This window comes from Pelobates fuscus, chromosome 1, assembly GCF_036172605.1.
Source record: "Pelobates fuscus isolate aPelFus1 chromosome 1, aPelFus1.pri, whole genome shotgun sequence".
NCBI classification, from domain to species: Eukaryota; Metazoa; Chordata; class Amphibia; order Anura; family Pelobatidae; genus Pelobates; species Pelobates fuscus.
The window spans coordinates 260399338-260425530 of record NC_086317.1 but is presented as its reverse complement, the minus strand read 5'-3'; the positions used below and the strand labels follow the sequence as shown (position 1 = coordinate 260425530).

The window sequence follows — 26193 nt, the reverse complement described above, 5'->3', positions numbered from 1 at the left end:
AGGAAAACTTTGGGTGAAAAATGTGAATCTTTAATAAGTGCAATATCTGTAGTTGAACAAGCAGGATTTTACTTTAAAAAAAAAAAAAAATCCACAGAAGACATCTGGAACCTTAGCTTCATCAAAAAAAATGCATATTGAATCAATAACTGCAAGAAGTGTTTTATATATAAAACAAACCATCTTAAGAGATGAATAGATGAGGTGTATATATAGATGTGATGGGACATTAAGAAGTCATCTGAGGAAGACTGAGCGGTGAAATATGTTTTGGTTTTATTTGTAACCCATTGTTTTTATGTTTTGTTTTGTTTAAAGGGATACTATAGTCACCAAAACAACTTTATCTTAATGAAGCAGTTTTGGTACATAGATCATGCCCCTGCAGTCTCACTGCTCAATTCTCTGCCATTTAGAATTTAAATCACTTTGTTTTTACAGTCCTAGTCACTCCTCCCTGCGTGGGACTTACAGAGCCTTCCTAAACACTACCTGTAAAGAGTCATCTAATGTTTACAATTTATTGTAAATACTGTTTAAACTGAAATGTCTTATCTCCTGCTCTATTAACCCCTTAACGCCGTTACGGCGTTCCATGCCGTCGCGCTTTAAATGGGCTTTAAAGCCGTTGCGGCGGCATGGAACGCCGTAACGGTTTAAGCCCCCAGGAGCCAGCAACTACTCACCTCCGCCGCGATCCTCTTCTGGGGGGCTGCCTGAGAGCCCAGGCAGCCCCCCTCCGGCAAATGAGGCCCCCGGGGGCCATGTGATCGCTCTCAAAGAGCGATCACATGGCCCCCTATAGCTGGCTATGGATCTGCCAGCAGGGGGACTGTTTGAAATATCAGACAGTCCCCCTGCTGGTAGGAGGTGTAAAAAAAATAAAATAAACATGTTTAAAAATAAATTAAATATATTTTAATATATATATATATTATATATATGTAACGCCATGCAACGTGTATTTTAATATTAATATAAGTATATAAATTAATATTAAAATACACTTAGAATGACGTTACATATATATAATATGTATATATATTATATATATAATAGATGTACATATATATATTATATATAAATACGTATAATTAAAATAATAAATAAATAAAATAATAAAATAAATAAATAAAATATTGAAACAAAATTTAATAAAATTATATATGCATATGTAATTTCATTCTAACTGTATTTTGTTATTAATATATATATATCGGTAACAAAATACACTTAGAATGACATTCTATATATATCTATCGTTGTATAAAATACAAATAACCGCAAATATATATATATAGATAAATACATATAATTACAGAAAAGATTACATTAGTATACACGTAGAATTTAAATACCTATAAATGCATATATATTAAAATTCTACGTGTATATTTAAATAATCTTTTAACGTAATTATGTGATTTGATTAATTAAAATTTGATTGACATGCCTGACAACACAGGGAGAAAGTGCAGAGAATTTAATTCGCAAGCACTATATTTGACCCTGTAACTCTCCAAGACACCATAAAACCTGTACATAGGGGGTACTGTTTTACTCGGGAGACTTCACTGAACTCAAATATTATTGTTTCAAACTGGTAAATTGTATTACAACAATGATATTTTAAGTAAAAGTGACGTTTTTCGCATTTTTTACAAGCGAACGGCACTTTTATGGTCTATATTATTGTTGTAATATGTTTTACGGTTTTAAAACACTAATATTTGTGTTTAGTGAAGTCTCCCGAGAATAACAGTACCCCCCATGTAAAGGTTTTATGGTGTTTAGGAAAGTTAGAGAGTCACATATAAGGCTTGCATTTCATTTTTTTCACATTGAAATTTGCCAGATTGGTTATGTTGCCTTTGAGAGCGTATGGTAGCCCAGGAATGAGAATTACCCCCATGATGGCATACCATTTGCAAAAGTAGACAACCCGAGGTATTGCAAGTGGGGTATGTCCAGTCTTTCTTAGTAGCCACTTAGTCACAAACACTGACCAAATATTAGTTTTTTGCTTTTTTCACACAAAAACAAATATGAACGCTAATTTTGGCCAGTGTTTGTGACTAAGTGGCTACTAAAAAAGACTAAACATACCCCACTTTCAATACCTTGGCTTGTCTAATTTTTCAAATGGTATGCCATTATGGGGGTAATTCTCTTTCCTGGGCTACCACACCGTCTCAAAGATAACATTACTAATCTGGAAAATTTCAATTTGAAAATGGAACGTTCTATATTTGACCCTGTAACTTTCCAAAACACCATAAAACCTGTTAATGGGGGGTACTGTTGTACTCGTGAGACATCGCTGATTACAAATATGCGCATTTTTTGCAGTAAAACCTAACAGTATTATGACATTCACAGCTAAAATGTGAGGCGGAAATACAAATTTAAAAAAAAATCTTATTTTCTCACCTTTTTTTTTTATTTTATTCATTATAAATTATGTTCCATATATGAATAGTTAATGATAGATTAAAGCCCTGTTTCTCCTGAACAAAATTATATATTATAAGTGTGGGTGCATATAATTTGAAAGAGGGGAACTACGGTTGAACAGACATATAGCGCAAATTCCAGTTTTTGTTTACATTTTGTTTTGATCAGAACGTGCACTATTGACTCCGTCCTGAAGGGGTTAATAGCTTGCTAGACCCTGCAGGGGCCTCTTGCATGCATTAAAAAGTTCGATTTACAGAGCAGGAGATTAAAAAAAGGGAAGAGTAGCTGAACTGGAAAGATGACTTAGAGAGTCTTTCCAGTTTGGCTATTTTGACTTTAAAATTAATTTTTCTTTTCCGGTTAGTTCTCTATTTTAGATAGGAGGTTTGTTTATGTGTGGACACAAACAACTGGCTTGTTATTTCAATGGACGGCACCAAAACATAAGTCCCTGCCTGCCACAGGGTAGGCGTAATGGGCGAAAGACACACTTCTGGGCAGCAACTGCAATGTATGGATGACACTATTCTGCACCAACCAGTTACTTTTATGCTAAGGGGGGTCAGACACATTTCTCCCTTCCCAGTACCCAGGGCCGGTGCTTTTATTAGGCCACCTACGTGGTGGCCTAGGGCGATAGTTCCCTGGGTGCGCCTCTGGAAAACCTACAGCTATAATAGTGTCTGGGTCTGTCCGGGCGACTGGACTGCCCAGTCAGGCCCAGTATTGCACGGTAAAATTCAGGATGGCAGCCAGGCACCAGCAGCGCAGCCATTACTCACACAGTGCTGCACTACATTCTGGCCTGCGCCTGGCTGCAGTAGATCCCATTTCATTATGTAGTGCTCCCGCCTCATATTGTGTGTGTGGGAATATGTGGGAGGAAGCAAATTGGGCAGGGCGGCAAAAGAGTATCCATCCCAGGAGGCCCTTTACTGTGTGCACATTTTACTCGCTCCCGCCCTTTGCCCCGCACTTGGGGACAAGTGGGCGGGAGCACAACAGGAAGTGGGGCTCGTATGGGAAGTCATAGGATGCCAGGCAGCAAACTGATATATGAAATTAAGGTAAGTGTGTGTTTCAGAGACTGTGTCAGTCTGCATGGGTCTGTGTGTGTCAGCCTGCATGGGTCAGTGTGTGTGTGTCTGTCTGCATGGGTCAGTGACTGAGTGTGTATGTGTGTGTGTGACAGAGTCAGTCTACATGGGTTAGTGCAGGGGACAGTGTGTGTGAGTCAGTCTGCACGAGTCAGTAAATTTGTGTGTGCATGGGTCACTGATTGTTCGTGTGTGGACCATTGAATGTGAGCGAATTTGTGTATATGTAAGTATCAGTGATTGCATTTGTGCACAAAAAACAATATTAATTAAAACAAAAATCATTACTTTTAAAGAAACACTATAGTGTAAGAGTATAACATAGATTCATAGATTCAAGCCCTCTCCCACCATAAAAATGGTTTAAAAAGATAAATACAATTTTAAAAAGGTTCATTTTATTTGCGTTTTTCAAGCACTAAGACTCCCTCTGCTGCTTGCCTCCCTACCTCCAGCAATGTCACCACTGCAATGGGAAACACTGGTTAAATCCAATGTTCCTCATACAGGAGCATTGGTCTCCTGATGCGCATGTGTGGCAAAGACTGTGCACGCCCAATGTTTCTCATAGTTAAACATGGCATTGCAGTGAAGGTGCCTCTAATAGCTGTCAATGTGACAGCCACTAGGGGCGTACTTAACCCTTCAAGGTAAATATTGCCGTTTCTGTAAAACGGCAATGTTTTACCTTGTAGGGTTCGACCTGCAAAACCACTACACCGAGAACCCTTCATTGAGATGAAGTGGACTGGATGACTATAGTGGTACTTTAGAAAGAGATGGAGAGTGTGTGCATGTGTATATATAAATATATATTTATATATATATATATATATATATATATATATATACAGGTGCAAGCTTGGCACTCTCCTTAAGCAAAGCAACAATGACTATCTTGCCTGGGTGCAAATTTAACCCCTTGAGGACGCAGGACGGTTCAGGACCGTCATCGGCATTTTTGCGTTGCCGACCGACGACGGTCCTGAACCGTCCTAAATTTAAAATGTACTTACCCGATCGCCGTCGTTCCCTCGGCGGTGCTCCCGTTGTGGGGAGACTGCCTGCAGCCCAGACAGTCTCCCCATGGCAGTTTAGGACCCCTGGGGCCATGTGATCGCCCAACAGGGCGACCACATGGTCACAATAGGTGTCCTAGACTCTGCCTGCAGGGGGACTGTCTGTGCTGACAGGCAGTCTCCCTGCAACTGTAAAATCATAAAAAAATTTAAAGTTATAGTTAATAAAAAAAAAAAATATTATTATATATGTGTATATATATGATATATAGACATATATTATACCTATATAATATATGTCTATATATCATATATATAATGTCATGCTAAGTGTATTTTTATATTAATATGTACATATATTAATATAAAAATACACTTATAATTAATTTGCACACGTATATATATAATATATATAATAACTATATATATTGTACATATATATTATTATAAAATACGAATAATAAATAATTTAAATTAAATTAAAAAAATTAAAAATAATAATAAAAAATTGAAAAAAAATTATATATCTATACGAAATTTTATTCTAACTGTATTTTGATATTAATATATATATATATTTATATCAAAATACACTTAGAATGAAATTGTATATATATCTATGTATATTTAAATAAATAAAAAGAATGCGAACTATTCAGATGTCGATATACAAAATTACATAAATAATTATATAAATATACACGTAGACTTCAAATATATAAATATGCATATATATTTAAATTCTACGTGCGTATTTAGGTAATATTTTTACATAATTAAGTTATTTTATTGATTGCAATTTAAGGGACCTGCCTGCCAACCCAGGCCGAAAGACCAGAGAATTTAATTTGCTATCACTGTATTTTACCCTGTAACGTTCTACGACACCCTAAAACATGTACATGGGGGGTACTGTTTTACTCGGGAGACTTCGCTGAACACAAATATTAGTGATTCAAAACAGTAAAACATATCACAGCGATGATATTGTCAGTGAAAGTGACTTTTTTTGCATTTTTCACACACAAACAGCACTTTTACTGATGATATAATTGTTGTGATACATTTTCCAGTTTTGAAACACTAATATTTGTGTTCAGCAAAGTCTCCTGAGTAGAACAGGACCCCCCATGTACAGGTTTTATAGCGTTTTTGAAAGTTACAGGGTCAAATATATAGGTCAAATATTTTTACATTGAAAATGGCCAGGTTGGTTACGTTGCCTTTGAGAGCATATGGTAGCCCAGGAATGAGAATTACCCCCATGATGGCATACCATTTGCAAAAGAAGACAACCCAAGGTATTGCAAATGGGGTAAGTCCAGTCGTTTTTAGTAACCACTTAGTCACAAACACTGGCCAAAATTAGCGTTCAATTTAGTTTTTTACTTTTTTCACACACAAACAAATATGAACGCTAACTTTGGCCAGTGTTTGCGACTAAGTGGCTACTAAAAAAGTCTGGACATACCCCATATTGAATACCCTGGGTTGTCTACTTTTAAAAAAATATGTACATGTGGGGTGTTATTTAGCAATTTATGACAGATAACAGTGTTACAATGTCACTATTGATACATTTTAAAAATGTATGTTTTGAAACCGCAATATCCTACTTGTACTTATAGCCCTATAACATGCAAAAAAAAAGCAAAAAGCATGTAAACACTGGGTATTTTTGAACTCAGGACAACATTTTTGAATCTATTTAGCAGTTTTTTTCATTCGCTTTTGTAGATGAGTAAAAGATTTTTCACATAAAATTCAAAAAACGTGTATTTTTTTCAATTTTTCATCATATTTTTTCATTTTTTTTAAATTAAATTAGATGAGATTATATAAATAATGGTATGTAAAGAAAGCCCCTTTTGTCCTGAAAAAAACAATATATAATTTGTATGGGAACAGTAAATGAGAGAGCGGAAAATTACAGCTAAACACAAACACCACAAAAGTGTCAAAAAGATGCCTGGTCGCAAATGTACAACATCGCAAAAAAAGTCCAGTCCTTAAGGGGTTAAGGCGTCAAATATATAAACAAAACAATCAAGATGCACTCACAGGTCTTCCAGTATAAGAAAAAATGGTGCTTTATTATTCCATGTGTGGTACAAAAAAATCAATCGACGTTTCGACCCTGCCGGGTCTTTTTCAAGATCCAGATCAAGATCCAAGATCTTGAAAAAGACCCGGCAGGGTCGAAACGTTGATTGATTTTTTTGTACCACACATGGAATAATAAAGCACCATTTTTTCTTATACTGGAAGACCTGTGAGTGCATCTTGATTGTTTTGTTTATATATATATATATATATAAACAAATATATATAAACAAAACAATTGTATATATATATATATATATATATATATATATATATATATATATATATATACATATAAAGAGCAGAATATAATAACTACACAAAAATTACTATATACAAGGATAAAACATACCTACTATTTCCCTCAATCTGGCGACCAGTGATAGGCTGCGATTGCCAGAATATGATCACAAACGATCACTGACATCCTGGCTAAACCATCTTCATACTGTTGTTGCTATGGTGCTTGAAGTGTTTTATATTGAAATGTACAATTTGAACTATGCTAAACCAAAGTGAGAATTGCTGGGAACTCTAAATGGATTTCGAGTGAATTTCTAATTATGGGCAAAATAGCCAGATTGGGGGAAAAAAAAAAAAATCTAATCAAGCTATGTTTGCAGTTTGGCTATTTTTACCTAAACACAAAATTAATTTAGCATTCCTGACAATTCTATGTGATATCATGACCTGGGCAGATCATATGGGTTGGGCATTGTGATGTCACACCATGGGTGAAACGAATGGGGCAGCAAAAAACTTTTTGCCTAGGGCAGCAAAAATCCTTACACCGGCCCTGCCAGTACCTTTCCAGACACCCTGGCACATCCACACATTGCTGCTACTTCTGGCAGACCAGGACATGTATGTCCTAATACTGCACAAAGGACAACGTGTGTAAGTGCTTGATTTCATAAAGTCAGCAAATGTCATTTATACAGTTTCATAGCACATAGACATAAGTGTTTTATATATTTTATATGTAATACGAGTTTCAAACCTCTGTGCTCCTTGCTGTTTTCACCAGTTTTTTTAAGATGTGTCTGCGGTTTCATTTACAAGGTTCTTCATTAAAGTGAGAATTGAAAGTGAATTTCAAATTTAAGGTAAATATAGATAAACCGGAAAAAGTCAGCTATGCTTTTAGTTCAGGTCCTTTGGGCTTAAACTTGAAATTCACTTTGAATTCAATCTGAATTACGGTAAATAATAATGTTAGAAAATAACCCTGTACATCTTACCAACTACCCAGTCACCTATTACTTTACACCCACTAGATGGCAGCAATATACCCCCCAATTTTTTTTTAAAGTACTCTGCAACATCCAAGCTTAGGTGTGGTGGGTAAACTGCGACCTCCTAAATGTTATTTATTAAGCCTTCTATTCTCTGTTTATGGTGTGAGAACAGTAAATGGAACAATAAGTGACTGTTTATAGTAGTAGTGGACAAAAAATAAACAAACATTCCCCCCCCCCGCCTCCCTGGTGTTATCAATTGCGATTTTCTTACTCTCTCGATTTCAAGCTTCTGCCTGTTTGATAAAGGCTCTATGTGGAGTCTGCTTGTAGTGTTTAGTGTGGGAAGTTTGTGTTTGTTTTGTGGTGTTTAGTGGGGGGAATTCTAAGTGCTGTGAGGTGGGGTGGTGGGAGGCTACCGTATGTATATATTGTGTATTTAGCCTCTCCAAATATATTAATATCTTAAGAAAAAAGTACGGTTTTCTTCCCACCTCCCTGCTTACTTTTCAGGGATGGTATAACCCATGTTTGTCCAGTGTAGAGGTGCACATGGATTGAATCACTGAATGTATCTTCAGTAGGTGGCGCTTGTAGTTTGGTATTTTGCTAGGGGGAGTTTGAAAACTGCATCTTTAGCAGGTCCTTAAAGGGGCACTATAGTCACCAAAACAACTAAAGCTTAAAGAAGCAGTTTTGGTGTATATATCATGCCCCTGCAGTCTCATTGCTCAATTATCTGCCATTTGAATTAGAGCCCACACTGGGTAACTTGGTGGCAGCTCTCTGACTCACACAGTAGCAGCAGAGTACCAACAGTGACATGTAGCAATCTAACGTGTATACCACAAACTCCTTTGCTTAGAACTTCAAGGCTGGTGAGGGAGATAATATAATCCCCCAGCCGGCCTGTGGAGTTGCAGAGTGTTTCATTTGTGCTGGTGCTTATTCATGGACTAAGGACCCGACACATAAGTCTGCCATTTTAATCACCGGTCCGGCGAACTTGTTACGTTTTAGTAATAGGTTATTGTGAACTGGTACAAACTGACTGAATTCCACTACTGCTTACACTCTTTTACATTCTCACACCCCATGAAAATAAATTAAACCCTTCAACCAAGTATTTGCATCCCAATATTAACCCAATTAATTATACTTCCTCAATTTACATACCAACAGATCCCTGATAATTGACCTTCTCCCTATACTTCACTGCAAATATCCTCTTCCCTCGTCAAACTAAACCCCCACATTGCTCTTTACCCCTCTCTCCACAATGAATCCCTATATTACGCTGACAATTAGCCTGCTCCAAGTTCCCAACTTACATTCTTGTAAATGTTTTTGACCCCTCCTTTTGAACTACACAGGCTCACAGTCACAGCCTCACAGATACACACACTCATACAGACACTTCATTCAGTCACACATAGGTACACACTGACAGATACACACAAGGATACACTCACAGTGATATCTCCTAAAATTCATGCAGACACTCATTGATCTATTAGCACAAATGCACAGTTGCAGATACACATACAGCCACGTGTTCTCATGCACTCACACATGCATACGTGGAATGTAGTGAAAACCATTTGTGCTCAGTTGGGAAGCATCTACCCACTGCTCTGCTATATATCCATTAGTGTTTGCTATACAAATGTGATGAAACTCTTACAACATTTTGTATATTCCGTGAGGTGCCTGGTGCGGTTTTAGACAACGTAAGGTAAAGCCCTTACAAAAGTGGACCAACAGCTAGTTTTGCCAGGTGTGAGTAATACTTAATGCATCTTGTTAAAAATAATATTAGAGATCCTATAGTCCAGATACTAACAATTGTTTTTTTGGGACTACATGTTCAGTTCTGTCTCCATTCATCTCTTAGAGAAGCAATGGACTGGAACTAGTCCCCAAACACAGCTCTCCTCCAGTCAAATGCAGCTATCAGCTGCATTTGACTCCAGAACTGAATTTCACTCACTTCTAAAGGAGGAAGCGCCTCTAGTGGCTGTCAGGAAGACAGCCACTAGAGGTGGATTTAACCTTGCAATGGAAGTATATATAAAACAGAAATTTTTTACATTGCAGGATTAAAATAACTGGACAAGTGCACCCTAATCGCTTCATTAAGATGAAGTGGTCTGGATCCCTTTAATGATCCTTTAAAATAAAGTTAAATCCCTTCTCATAATATTGTAAAGCGCTACGGAATCTGTTGGCGCTATATAAATTGCAATAATAATAATAATAATAATAAGCATAGAAAGAAGAGTACTGTACACAAAGCTTTTACAAGGTTAGACAGCCATGGAGCTCTGTTCTGGGGGATCCACTATTCCCTTTCATGTACATTCAATAGTTCAAAAGAAACGGACATCACACTAAAGCTGCATGAAGACCAAACACTAACCATTAACTTCTACACTACCTTAATACTTAGCTTAACACTATCATGTAAAATAAAAGATACATAATTGGTGAAATGTACAGTAGGGGGAAATAATGTCATCTTAAAGTTCTAGTACAATTTCCACCCACTCAACATTCAGTCTTGTGGTTTATTATTATCTTCCCCATAATACCCCCCCATAATACATAGTTCAATATTATAACTCTACCGGCAAACACATTTTTATTAGAAGAGTGGTTAGTGCATTAGTGCTCCAGCTGCAGTGTCTGAAGTACCTGTTTATAACCCAGGTTTTCATGATTCTGAAGTCAATAACAGAAGTACAATTGAGATGGATAATAATAATAATGTAGTCGTATATCTATATTGACATGTTGCAAACTAAGTCATACTTGCACATATATTTTCTTTTTTTTTTTAAATTGAACACTAGACAACTTACCAGAAATTAAGGATTTCAGATCTGACTGCAGAGTTTTAAATTGGTTAGTATAATACTCCCGCTGCTCCTCTGTTATCCTCCAGGGGTCATCAGAGTAATTACTGGAACTGTCCTGCACCTCTCTTTCAACTGAGAAAGACTAGTAATAGAAAGCAAAAACATGAAAAAATACAAAAATTAATAGTTCCTTCTAGGCAACATCAAGATAAAAAAGAATAATACATCCAAATTTGATGTATTGAAAATATGCATCAAAAATAGATTTTGAATATTTTTTTACACACACACACGAAACCCCAAGAAATGGAAATTATTTTCTAATTTTCCTGTTAATCTGGGGCTGTGGGGAAAAGACACACAAAGGGCCTGGAGGTAAAAGACACACAGAGGGGCTGGAGGAGAAAGAGCCACACAGAGGGGCTGGAGGAGAAAGAGCCACACAGAGGGGCTGGAGGAGAAAGAGCCACACAGAGGGGCTGGAGGAGAAAGAGCCACACAGAGGGGCTGAGGAAGGGGAAACAGAGACATACGAGGGGTTGGGTAAAAATAGAAACACAAAGGGCTGAAGGGAGAAAGAAATACAAAAAGTGATTGGGGAGCAAAAGACACACCAAGTTGGAAATTTTTGTTTGGGGGACAAGTAGCTAGTCTTGGCTAGGGCACAAAATAGTCTAGCACCGGTCCTGCATAAATTACATTTATTCATTTTAGGTACATGGCAGGTGGTACTATTTTTCCACCTAATGGACTCAAAGCTCTTAACTCTCAGATTTAAACTAATGAGTGATCAATAGACGAATAGATGTAGCTATCAGTCTGCAGTCTTGTATCTAAGTCAATAAACATTTTGCTAAAAAATGTCACCAAACCAACAAAATGACACGCAGGAACCTTTAGAATTAAACGTAATGTCTGCAATTCACCTTTCGGTAACTGTAGCAGAAAACAACATTTTACCACAAAACCTTTTTTCTTCTTCTTATGTGGTTAATTAGTTAAAGGTACACAAAGGCCACTCTTGATAAGTAAGCATTTAAAGCAGCAACACCCAGCTTTATAACGGAATGTTAAAATGTGTTTTAACACACTTTTCACAAAGTTTCTGTAGAAATAATGCAACATAAATTCTAATAATCCTAATAATCCTTTATCGGTAACAATGTGAGATGCGGGGGCGGAGCTTGGCCAGCAAGCGGACAGGTCGTGCTCTGCCTGAGCTCCTGCCGACGAGCGCACGTTTTGCGGTTTAGCCTGGGTTGGAACGCCACGAACCTCAAATAAACCGCATCACTACACCGGGGAGCACCAACCGAACCTGGCGATACCAAAATCGTAACCCAGGCGTACCGGGAACCGCCACGACGGAATGAGGCCTACCGCAGGCGGTAGCGGGGAATGGCGGCCGCTTCCCCGCCAACCGCACACGATTGCACGAGAGCGTGTTCAGCAACCTCCCCCCCCCTATGGACCGTGGGGGTTATCCCGGTCCCCACCAGACGGAGTGCCTCCCACCCCACAACCCATGATCCAGCCAGCGACATTAAAGAGCAATGTGGGGCGCGAGGCCTCTAAAATGGCGGACACGTCTGCACCAGATACAAGAGACGAACTCCAACCTGACAGGTTGAGACCCAGCGAGAGCAAGAGAGACCCGATCGATGTCATTTTCGACAATTTCTGGGCCCAATTACTGACCCGCATGCAAACAGCAGAGCCAAGTCACGGAAAGACCGTGACACAATCAGCCCCGGCAGGGAAAAGACCGGGAATGATGTCTCCAGGCGGTCGGGGACCACAATCCACGGACTCCCGTACAAGGGGCCCTACTAGAGCTAAGGGGAAAGTACCCCACAGGTGCCAGTTCCACCGACGGAGGGTTGCAATCTGCAAAATACGGCAACCAGAAAACAAGGCCCACTGTAAAACCCCGACAGGGGAGACCCCGGACCACACCGGAAACCGGGCTTATGGCGAAAGGACACCAGCTCTCAAGCGGTACCAGGGTAAAAGGCTACTAGTGGCGCACCAGGGTCCCAACAAGCCCTCGAGATTGCTGGATTTGATTTCCCCCTGGGGGCCCCGGGCTTGGGGCGCTCCGATCACGCAACAAGAACTCACCAAACCGACCGGGACGGACTCTGCCCTAACCCCAGCATCACAGATCTGGTGTATCCAGCTCCAGTGGCTCGGCAATACAAGCCCCTCTGCAGGCATCGGCTAGTGGACCCGGTCGACAGTTAGCAGGAATTCCACAGACCTGATGGACTTAAGGGACACAAGCCTGCCAGTGGTACAACCCTGCTCTTTCACACCCCTTAGGGGCCATATCCCTGACAGTTGGTCGTAACTAGATGTTCCCCTAGCCGATCAGAGTGATCTAATGCATAACTGTTTAGCTTTTATTCGCATGTTTCGCTTAAGCTTTAAACGCAACTACTTAACTTAAAGAGTGCACTTAATAGGCTCAATAGGATGCCTAACATGTTATGACCTTTACCTTTAGTAACACCAAGTTATTCCTACTGCAATTTAGCATGAACTAAACTACTGTACCTTACACATGCATAATTCTATAGCACTCGTTGTCTGTTCAAACGTCATGTCATGATAAATAATACTCTATACAATAGGGCTATTTACTCTTGTAACCTTAACTATTACAAATGAGAAAAAAGTGCAGCATATCTTGTCATATACAATACCTGCTATGTCATTCATCAATGTTGCCTTGTGTTATCTACTATACGTTCACTGTACTGTTATCATAATCATTTAAAAATGTATGCATACTCAATCAGCCACAACTGTTATAATATGTAAATGAATAACAAGCCCGCGAATGCCGTTGTGGCGACACAGGCACTGTTGTACCTACCTACCTGCATACCAAAAATAAAGAATTTAAAAAAAAAAAAAAAAAAAAACAATGTGAGATGCTTTATTGATGGAGAGATAAAGGATCCTTCATCCAAAGTATTAGTATTATTATGGCCATTTATATAGCGCCAACAGATTCCGTAGCGCTTTACAATATTAATTACAATATTAAGTATTAATTAATTACTAATACAATATTTCATGTAGCAGTCTTCCAAAGTATTATGACTTAATTTAATATTTTTTTGGTTAGTTTTTGAAATGATTTGATATTTTTGGATACATTTTTAAAATTATTTAACATTTTGAAAACATTTAGAATTTGTATATTTTTTATATATTGATGTATAATTTTATATATGATATAGTTTTTGATATTTAAATAAAAAATTATATTAAAAGTTTATGCAAAAATATGAAATTATTTTCCATCTACCATAAATTATAAGGAAGATAGGTACACAACATAAAAAAGTAACTCTATGGTGGCTATGTAAGATAAAAAAGTTACTCTATGGTGGCTATGTAAGATAGAAGCATTGAACCTCAGCTCCTCCGATAATTTTCCTACTTAGTTGACTATTGATTATAGTTAGCGGCATCTTTTACGTTGGGGAGAGACCCAGTTATAGCAGTCTTGGCTGTGAACTGTCCAAATAGCATGGAGACTGCTGCTCCAGCGAGTAAGGCTGAACATGATGATAGTGTGGGGGAGGCAGCCGCTCCATCACATTGCAGCAATACGTAACTCTGGTTATTTGCCTCGTATTGGCCTCCGGGCTTCTTCCCTTTGGAGTGGTTGAAATTATCCCGGTGCCCACGGTGGTGGCTACTAGCAGGAGTGGTTGCCAGAATGTTCCCTGCAATAAGGAAACACAAGAGCTTGCTACAAGATAGCCGTATGGCTAAGAGAAGAAGAGCATTGCCTACTGCCAGGGGACATCCTAACTAAGTTTGATCTTCTGTGCAAGAAGTTTCGGAATATGTTAGCTGAAAGACAAACCCATACATCCTCTGCCATCTGCCCTGTGGAGTGAGATAAATGCGGGGATCTGTTTCTGACACTTAGAGCGACCAAGATACTACTTGGAACCTATCTGGGCTGAGGGACACTTGGAGCTTACCCCCATTCCACCACCCACTTCTGTGGAGGGTAGTTCAGAGGAGACAATGTTCTTGGTCCTCATGCAGCCCACCTGGGTGGAAGGACTTGGCTAATTTATGATGCCGGGTTTACGGTGATACAGTGAAGGCTCTTTACCCAGCCCATACCCAGGCTGGTATGGTGATTTTCTCAGATCCTTAGAGAGCACCTCCACAACCATATATTGCAAGTCTGATATATCCTGAGTCAGCCTGGGTATAAGCCGACTTTTTCCATATCCACAGCGTGTTGGCCTACTCTTTTTAGACTATCAGTTCGTGCCACCTTTTTATGCATCGGGCAGTATATCCTGGAGTGCAGGCACCTACAGTTTCTACAGGTCCTCAACGTGGTTCATATAAGTCTGCTAGCTTTATTCCTATTGCCTAGGCAAACTTAGGGTACTTATATGCCTGGAATAAAGTTAGTTCATATCAGTGACAAGATTTTTTTTTTTTTTCTTGTTTCACATCTGAATATGCAGCCAGTACATGTGTTTATGTTCCTTATCATTGATGTGTTATATGAGCACTGAGATCTCTGTATACTCTTTTCACACAACAAAGAACCCCTCAGTCCACATACTAGAATTCACAATGTTCTAGCGTGTAACCTTGCCCATGTCATCATGAATGAAAAAATAATAATAATAATGGAAGAAACTGGTATTGATACTCTTTAAGCCACTCCCCACAACATATTAAGTCAGTAAATACTAAATCCAACCAAACAGAGCTGTTATCTGTACTGTTATAGCCTCTTGTAGATTAGCCCACCATTTCAAATTATATCACCATTTCAATATTTTGCAGTTTGTTCAAGACAAATAAATGTTTTTAGTCACTGGCATACATACCGCGGTCGCAGGGGTCGCCGAAGCGACCGGGCCTGTACCACCAGGGGGCCCGGCCGCTCTGCGACCCGGTATGTACGCCAGTTTGGCCAGCCTCTTCTCCTGGGGGGCCCAGGAGCTGCCCACCTCAGGGCCCCCCGAGGCTGACCCTGGTGTCACCGGCCAGGCCTGCAGGCGCGCCAGGGAGCACTCTCCCCTGAGCGCTCCCTGTTCAGCTCCCTCGCGCACTGCAGTGATGCCGGAGCCGGAATATGAAGTCAGTAAGCGGCGAGCGAGGGAGCTGAACAGGGAGCGCTCAGGGGAGAGTGCGCCCCCGCAAGACCGGCCGCCGGGCAGCACCACTGGACCCCAGGGAATCCCCTCAGCACTCCCAGAGGTAGGGAGGCTGGGGGATCACATTTTAACAAAAACGTGTGTGTATGTGTGTTAGTATTAGAGTGTGTGTGTGTTAGTTTTTGTGTCAGTGTGTGTGTTACTGTGTGTGTGTCTGCTAGTGAGTGTCAGTGAGTGTGTGTGTGTCAGTGGGTGTGTTAGTTTTTGTGGTTACTGTGTGTTAGTTTGTGTGTGTCTGTTATTGAGTGTGTGTCTGCTAGTGAGTGTTTGTGTGTCAGTGAGTGTGTGTCAGTGAGTGTGTTACTGTGTGTGTATATTACTGAGTGTGTTAGTTTGTGTGTATCTGTTAGTGAGTATGTTTTGTAAGTGAGTGTGTATGTGTGTCTGTCTGTCAGCGAGTGTGTCTCTGTTAGCCAGTGTCTATGCGTCTGTTCGTGAGAGTGTGTGTTTAATACCCCTTCAGCACTTACCTTTCTCCAGCGCGCCCCGATCCGCAACTCAGCTCCGAATGCGCATGCGCGGCAAGAGCCGTGCGCGCATTCAAACCGCCCATAGAAAAGCATTACTCAATGCTTTCCTATGGACGTCCAGCGTCTTCTCACTGTGATTTTCACAGTGAGAATCGCAGAAGCGCCTCTAGCGGCTGTCAGTGAGACCGCCAATAGAGGCTGGATTAACCCTCAGTGAAACATAGCAGTTTCTCTGAAACTGCTATGTTTTCAGCTGCAGGGTTAAAACTAGAGGGACCTGGCACCCAGACCACTTCATTGAACTTATTGGATCTGGGTGTCTATAGCGGTCCTTTAAGTGTATGTGTATCTGCATGCACTGGCGTACATACCGCGGTGGCAGGGGTTGCAGCCCTGCAACCCCTGCGACCAGGTGCACGGCGCCATGTGTTGCGGCTCCGGCCCACGCGGAGGGGCGGGGGGCGCCCACGGATCAATTATCGCACCGGTGCCCCATGGGTCGTGTGAACGCCACTGTTTTTAGTTACTCATTGTCAGTTAATAATTAGGCTTCAAACATTGGCAGTTTTTGGTCAAAAGCATTTAATGTAATGTTGACTATGTTTGTTATTTCATGGTTTTGTGTGATATCTTAATAATTCACTGAGATTGATTTTATAAAATATTGATATAGTTTTTTTTTTATTTTTGAGTCAGCATTTCCACACTAAGCTTTGCTTAGAATGTGAAATGTCTGGCAGTGAATTATTGTTTCACTGACTATGACCCCCTCTGCAATCTTGGGTCAATCTTGCAATCTCTGCAATCTTGGGTCAAAAAAGCAATTGTGGGACTTTTCAGTCATTCTATTTTTTTTAATCTGAGTTTAGTAATTTATTTTAGCAAGAAAGATTCCCAGGCACTCAAATGTGAAAGCCGCAGGCAGATTTATTGCAACAAAATAGGCAGCAACGTCAGGGCCAGATTAAGAGCCCAGTGGGCCTGGTGCTGACAATTATGATGGGCCTAATTACAAAATCTTATTGACCAAAAACACTAAAACAGTCCTACCTCCTAAGCGTCATGTATCTGATGGAGATGGTGCTGGAGGGAAACTCCATAGGATGCAGCTATGAGAAAACACATACCCTATGCTAATCTTCAAGTAAACCCATACCCCCTAACAGCAGTGTCCAGTAAAGCAGGAAGTCTCTAAATGGGGTTAAAGGGTGGGCCACTGACACAAATCGCATAACCAGAACTGCCGAAAGGGACGAACATACACAAAAAGGGGGCATTTCTGTGTCCCTATGTATCCCAGTGTCCCCATGTCACTAGGACACTAGGGGACATTGAGAGACATTGGGACACTGGGAGACCTGGGGACACTAAGATCCTAGGGAACACTGGGAGACCTGGGTACACAGACTCTTGGGGACACTGGGATACATGGGAACACTGGGTTACTTTGAGACACGAGGGGACACTGGGAGACATGGGGCACTGAGACAATGTGATACATAGGGGACACTGATATATAGTGGACACTGGAGAATTGATAAAGACCTGGGTACAGGTATAAACGTTGCGGTGTCCAGTAAACCTGCTTAAATCTATCACAGTGAGTGCATGAGATTTTGTTCTTTTATACTAGGGGACACTGAGACACTTGGGGGCACTGTGAGACATGGGGACACTGGGAGACTAGGGGATTCTGAGAGACTATGGGACACTGAGACACTACGGACACTGAGAGACGATGGGGCACTGAGACACTCTGATACATAGGGGACACGGTGATACATAGAGGACACTGGAGACTTGATAAAGACCTGGGTACAGGTCAAAACGTTGCAGTGTCCAATAAACCTGCTAAAATCTATCACAGTGAGTGCCTGAGATTTTTTCTTTTTTATACTAGGGGACACTGAGACACTAGGAGACATTGGGACACTGGGAGACCAGGGAACTTTGGGAGACTAGGAAACACTGAGACACTAGGGACACTGGCACACTACGGACACTGAGACACCAGGGACACTGGGAGACATGGGAATACTGAGATACTAAGGACACAGGCTGGGAGACATGGGGACACTGTGAGTGCCCCATGTCTCCCAGGTCTCAAAGTCGCCCAGTGTCCCCATGTCTCCCTGTGTCCCCCAGTCTCTCAGGGTCCCCTAGTGTCTTAGGGTCCCCATGTCGCCCAGTGTCCCCTAGTGTTTGTATCCCCATGTCTCCCAGTGTCCCTTAGAGTCTCTGTCCCCAAGTCTCCCAGTGTCCCAATGTCACTAGGACACTAGGACATTGGGACATTGTGAGACATGGGGACACAGACACTGGGAGAGACATGGGGACACTGGGAGAGACATGGGGACACTGGGAGAGACATGGGGACACTGAGATACATGGGGACACTGAGATACATGGGGACTCTGGGAGACTAGGGACACAGACACTAGGGACACAGACACTAGGGACACTGGGAGACATGGGGACACTGGGAGACATGGAGACACTGGGAGACATGGAGACACTGTTCCACAGTGTCCCTATGTCACCCAATGTCCCAATGTCTCAGCGGCCCCAAGTCTCTCACTGTCCCCATGTCTCGCAGGCTCGGAGCTACTGTCTGGCCTCTCTGTGCAGAGCTCCTCCCCCGCGGATCAATGAGTAGAGAGAGGGAGGAAGGGAGGAAGATGCTGTAACTTCTTATCCCTGCACAAACAGCGACCCTTAATGGCCAGCGCTGGTATTGCAGAAAAATCTCTGTTTATACTCTGTTTATTACTGCAATACCGGCACCGGCTAGGCAGCCTCAAATACCTGAGAAATACTTCTGAGAAATACCTGGCAACCATAAGAAATACCTGACAATCCTAAGGGTAGTGAGTAAAAAAAAAAAATATATATATATATATATATATATTTTTTTTTTTTTTAAATCAATGGACCTATTCCTTGGGCCAGGGCCTGGGGCTGCAGCTCCATCAGCCAGGGCCGGTGCAAGGATTTTTAGCTACATAGGCGAAGATGCATTTAGCCGCCCCCCCCCACCCCTCCCCATCCCCCCGCAAAAAAAAGTGCATCTTCACCTGTGTGTCTTGTAACCCCCCCGTTTTGGATTTCTCACTTTCTTACCCTCTTTAGTGTTTCATATCCCCTCTTTTGAATGTATTACCCCTTTTGTGCTTTAATGTATTTTATTCCCTCTTTAGTGTGTCTTACAACCTCCTTTGTATGTCTCTTACTTACACCCAGACCCTTTTTGTGTCTCTTACCCCCAGCCGCTTTCTTTGTTTTTTTTTTCTCCACCCTCTATGTGGCCATTTCTCCCCTTAGTCCGTTTTGTGTGTCCCTCACCTCCAGATCCCTTTGTGTGTATTTTATTTTCTTCCAAGCCATGTAGACATAGATATGGAGGCAGAGACATATAGACACACAGGCAGAGACATACACAAACAGTCACACACAGACATACAGACACAGTCACACGGGAGATATACAGGCAGAGACATACAGGGATACAGAGACATGCAGAGGCATACAGTCATACAGACAAATACATACAGGCATACAGAAACATACATACAAAGACATAAAGGCATGTAGACACATACATACATACACATACATACAGTCATACAGAGACATACATACAGGCATACAGAGACATACATACAGGCATACAGAGACATACATACAGAGACATACATGCATACAGGCGGCCAAACCCTCATCCTCGGTGACACTGTGCCCTCAAGTGGAAACTCCAAGGTCCCGTTACCCTTTCCTCCCCCTCTGGGCTGGCGGGGGTCATCCCGGTCTCCACCAAGCAAGCACTTACCTCATGATTGCTTTTTGGCGACTACTTTTAAGGGACCTGCAACGTGGTCTCTCCAAAATGGCGGACGCCACAGAAACCATCCGAAGCTGGGAAACTACTTTCCACGCAACGTATGAAGCAATATGTCAGCGTTTCTGGAGGAGCCTAGAGACCAGACAGACACACTCCCAAGACACAGCATATACACAAAGCACTGGTTTGGCGCCCTCCTCCAAGGCGGGGAGCCAAGAAGGGCCATATACCCGCCCGCAGTCCACACACCATCACCTGGGATCCCGATATACGGGTGAGGAGGGTCCATGGACTTGGAGAAATGGTTCCCACTACCACCGGCGGCTGCAATGATGCCACATGACATGGCACCATAGATGGCACAAATCCTCTCAAGTACAGAGTGGAACCCAGCCTGTCCGCTACAGGCATAGGGTGATAAGACAACACTCACGGAGTCAGTTGCTCAGTGAGCTTACACAAGCTGTTGCCTTGGCCAAAAGTCACTGACCCTGCTTACACTCCACCACAACCTGCCACATGTCTACCCCCTCCATGGAACATAACAAACAGGGTGCATACACTGTGCCCAGAATATATACTGCTTGGTGGCCCTATTTTCTATTATTTCTCCTTAGCAGGTATCCGCTGGGCCTGTCTGCCTGCCTTTCCTCCCTGTCTCCCTCCCCTTACCTCAGTGTTGTCACTGACTCACTCCCTCTCACTTGTGTTCCGGGCGGGCTCCACTGTATGGGCGCCGCCATATTGGAGCCAGCCAGCATGGGGAGCCTGTCCCTGCCAGCATCGGACCGCAGGGGACTCTGGGGGAGGTGAAAGTCGCGCCCCTCCTGACATCATCAGGAGGGGGCGGGCCCGGGCGGCACAGCACAGACTTCACCTCCTCCGGGACCGGACCGTTTGTGGAGGGAGCCAGCAGCCAGGAGAGCAGGGCAAGGTAGGCTGCGGGCGGCTGTATAAAAATCCGAATCCCTAGCCGGTGGCTGGGGATTCGGATTTTTGCGCCCCCCCTGCTTGGGCGCTCTAAGGCGGCCGCCTGGGCCGCCTTATGGACGCGCCGGCCCTGCCATCAGCCCCTATGTTAATCCGGCCCTGATTAGGGAGGATAGGTAAGTTGGATCAACATTATGTAGGGATGTAAATGACCTAACGAGGCACTTTCGTACACATATATTGTCCTCTTCCCCTATTCATTATTTCTGGTGCTGAGAACATCATCCTCAGGATTAACACCAATCCTTACCAATTGAGCCATTAACCTTTATTTTACAGCATATGTCCAATCTCACATTACAAGTAATGAGTCACCATACACCGATTGAGGAACCTCTCTCTCAACAGGAACTATATTGAAAGTCTGGTGACACATAATCAGTCTTATTGAGTGAGTTGCTTAAAGGGACACTGACATATTGAATCTTTTAGGAGTTTTGAGGCCTGGAGTTATTGGGTGCCAGGTCCCACATCCTGCTAAACAGTTCAGCAGGATCCTAAATAGTTTCTTTACCATTTCATAGAGATTCTCAGTCCTTGTCAGCCTGGCCTCCAAATATGAAATAATACAAAGATGATGGTTCCGCACACCACCATATGTGAAAGCATGCAAAGTTTTTGAAGTCTTGTTATAACAGTAACAGTAAATAACAGTATGTGCCATGGATGTGCCAGTATGTGTATGTCTGTGTGTGTATCAAAGTGCATGTATCTGTGTGTGTGTATATATTTATATATGCCAGTATGTGTCAAAGTGTTTTTGTGTGTATCTGCATGTTAATGTGTATGTTTATATGTGTTAATATGTACGCGCATATATCCCAGAAATTAAACACAACATGGAAACACACCCATGCAAACAAAAATATTACATACAAACAAACCCCTTTGCTGAAACACCAAAACTACACACACAAATGTACATATGCATTTAAAAGACAACACTACATCCAAACACATCCATGCGTGCAAATGCAAACATTACATACAAACACACCCCTGTAATAAAACGCAAAAATTTTATACATTATAACATATTATATAAATTATAACACCAACGCTACAGACAAAAGCACGCCTGCATTTAAAAGCCAACACTACAGACAAACACACACCTCTGCATTCAAGTGCAAACACTACACACAAGTACACCACTGCATTCCAATGGTAACAGTATATACAAATACACCCCTACATGCACACATACACTCTAAACAAAAACATGCTTACCTTCAAATGCACAAACACTGCTCACAAGTACAACCCTGCAAAGATCCCCAGCTGACATAGCATCGCAGGACTAATATGAAAGATGGGGATTTCTCTATTCTTCCCTCTTGTGCTACGGGGGCAAGGGCAGGGTCCAGTGGGCCCAAGCAAATGTTTGTCCAGGGTCCAATCGATATTAAAGACGGCCCTGACATCTATAGATATGGTTATGGTGCCTACAGAGTTCCTTTAACCTACACTCATGACACAATTTGCTCTACTGTCCAGAATAGACTCGCTCACCTATCTTTTCATTAATTGTTTACAATGATAGATTAAATGGATTTGTTTTATTATTTTACTTTTGACAAGTATTCCCCCCCCCCCACCCCCCTTGAAAACTTGGAAAAAACAAAAAACACACACCTGTATTTCCCATTAGAATATTTGATCCATCCATTAACTGATTAATTGAATCCATCCATTTATTATAAAAATTGACATTGGGAATAAAATCGGATCAATCACAGTCACGTTACATTTAGCCAGTGTGAGTGTGCCTCAAGCAATATCACGAGAGGGAAATGAGAGTGCAAACAAAATAAAAGGAAGGAAGTGAGGGAAACAAGAGATGGATGCCACTATGAGAGACATAAGAAAAGTCTGAGACACCCAGGCTTAGCCTAGTTGGTAAAATCACAGTTTTTGGTAGGTCAGCATCATATCACAGATTCCAGCAGTAAGCAGGACCATGAGACGATTGTCATCAATCATCACATGGACATTACTCAAAGAGGGTGCAAATGGTTTAAGCCATTGTGCAGACAAAACTGTGTCATGCAGCAAGAGAGATTGATTTTGTCCAAAAAGATCATTTCTTATTGTTCTAATTTGAATGGCTAGAATGTACGAAGGATAGGATAACCCCTTAAACATTGGCCATATTTAGAGTTGGAAGTCTATCTCCATTGGTTAGGGGTATATCATAGCTTAGTATACTCCCACTATGATGAAACACTATTTTAAAATCAGTTTCAATGGCAGTATTGTAAAAGTAAATTGGAAGTTAGGGACAATATCTGTAAATGATTTATTTCAGGAATTATTGCATATGCATAAGTATAACCTTACTGCAGAGGGGATAAAGACCGATACACTGGTCAGTTGTACGAAAACTTGGGATAGACACATTGCTTTCTTTACAATCACAAATAAAGTGTGGGAATAGGAAAAGGAAATACTGAAGACATACTAGATGTAATGTATCTCTATGAGGATATGCTGATTGGCCAGGGCTTTATTTGTCTCGTTGTGCTGGTTCTGCCCCTAATCTGTCTCCTTGACAAGCTCAGCCAATCAAATGCTTTCCTATGGGAAAGCATTGTGATTGGCTCAGATCATAACTTCTGATGATGTCAGCCAAGTAGGCAGATAAGGGGCAGAGCCAACAGCAGCAGATTGGAGTAAAAGTAAGATTCTACAATATTTAGGGGGACAAGGGTGGCCAGAGGGGCTAGATGATGGTTTTAACACTATAGGGTCAGGAATACATGTTTATGTTCCTGACCCTATAGTGTTCCTTAAAGATTCCTAGTGGGAGTCTATCATAGGGTCAATACAGTTTTGCACCATTAGTATTTCTTTCAGGGTTTTCTTTTGATATTTCCATGCAGTTTACTAAAAATCTTTTCCTCATCTGTTGCTGCATTTGTGCCGTGTCACTTAAATTGTACGACATTTTGTCGATGACGCAATAGATTTATAAATTTTTCCATCACTTTTTCATCCAGAAAGATGTTTTGTTTCACTTCTCTTTTTTTCTGAAATAAATATTTCAATGAAAAAGGGTGGGATTTAGGTAGAGGGAATTGGATACCTTTTAGACCATTTTAGATCAAGCTTGAACAAATTATAGATCAACAATAAAAGATTTCAGAACACTCACTTACTGTGAGTCTTTACAGGGGAACCTAAGAAGGTTTATTCAGAAAATGTGGTGAATTGACATTCTAGGTACAATGTCTTGGGCATCTATTGGAGAATTTCCTAATTTAAAACATTTTGGCTTAAATTGCATTAATCACGCAGGTAAATTAATCCAGGACAAATCACTGTTTAATGAACAACAACTTTAGCATTTTTCTTGTTCATGCTTTGGATTTTCCTATCATTTTTAAATTCAGTCTCTCGTTACTGAAATAGATATAAGATGTCACCAACCACTTTTTTTTAAAAAGAAATAGAAAGCCTATTCATGTTCAATTTCATGCCTCAATGTGATATTTATCTAAATGATTTCATATTTTTGATCATCTTTTCAGATGATTTAAAATTATTGGATAAACACATTAAACTGTGTCCAAATAATGAAATAGCAATAAATAGAAAACGTATTAAACTATTTACACACACATTGTTGAATTTATGGTTTTACCACCTTCACTCCCATGATCTCATGGCAGGTGAAGCCTACTTCTAACATCAAGATAAGATACAGCGGTTCATAAAAATTGTGTTTCCACAATTTCCTAGAATGCCACACAGAACACGCAAAAAAGTATCACCTTCCTCATCTTTAACCCCCTTCCTGACAAAGGGTGTGCTATGCCGTCCTACAAAAGTAGAGTTTTAATGCTGTAGGGCAGCATAGCATACCCTAATGATTGAGCACTCTCCTGGCCTGGATAGGGGGGGGGGAGGGAGGGGGGTGACTGCTGACAAGCAAAGCAGTCCCCCTGCAGCGAAACCCACCCATGCAGCAATCACATGACTCAGATTGGTGTAGTTGACAGATTGCATGTAGTTGTCAGGCAGATCCCTCAATATAGAAATAATAAAAACAAACAATTATGTTATAAAAAAAAAGAACTATACACTTAGAATGCAAATAAATAAATATATATATATATGTAAATTTAATAAAATTAAAGATTAATATACATGTCTAAATAATTTATATTTAGACATGTATATTACTCTTATATTTTGTTAATATAATGTGCATTTGTTATCAGACTTTTTTGTATTTGTTTACTATAACATAAACAAAAGTCCTACATACGAATTATATAGGAAATAAAAGGGCAAATGCCGAATGCATTACCTTTTCGTATCAGTTCTTTCGTTTAATAGACTCTGTGCTGCAGGATAGGCAGATAGTGTTCATCTAATCAAAGTGAACGATTCCACCGAACAGTGCTCTTCCTGGATTTAAAGAAACGAACACAGGCGGGGATGGAAATTCAGCTGTGTTTTTGAGGTTTTAGTACGATGCACTTGATGACCAAACACCGCTGCCTGCGTTCGTGCGAACAAGATGGCCGCAACCACGTGTTCTTAACCTCCCTTTTATTAATATGGGGGTCACAGTGACCCCCATAGATTTTAATGCAGGGCCGGGGGATAGGAATTGTTAATATTTATTACAAGGAGGGAGAGCTGGTAGCACTGCCGGCTACCTCCTTGCTTTTTTTTTGCGCATGCACAGTGTTATTTTCATCATAATGGGCGAAAACTACATTATTTTTTACCGAATTTCATCCAAATGATTTATGGACGAAATTCGGATTGGACGAATTAAATTTTTATTTAGTACGAATTTATTCGTATGAAACGAAAATTTCACTAGTGCACATGTCTGCTGCCTGACAACCCAGACAGGAAGTCCAGAAATGTGAATTTGCAAGTCTTTGTCAGGATCGGGG

The 26193-nt window shown here is 41.0% G+C and overlaps 1 protein-coding gene across 2 annotated transcripts in view; it reads right to left on the bottom strand.

The window, feature by feature from the left end:
• The window catches only part of REPS2 (RALBP1 associated Eps domain containing 2), a 272569-nt gene that overhangs the window by 145491 nt on the left and 100885 nt on the right, over positions 1 to 26193 (bottom strand). For both annotated transcript variants that reach the window (XM_063456831.1, XM_063456839.1), the window contains exon 6: positions 10776 to 10914. In XM_063456831.1, the coding sequence (XP_063312901.1) occupies positions 10776 to 10914 (139 nt within the window). The remainder of the gene's footprint in view (positions 1 to 10775; positions 10915 to 26193) is intronic.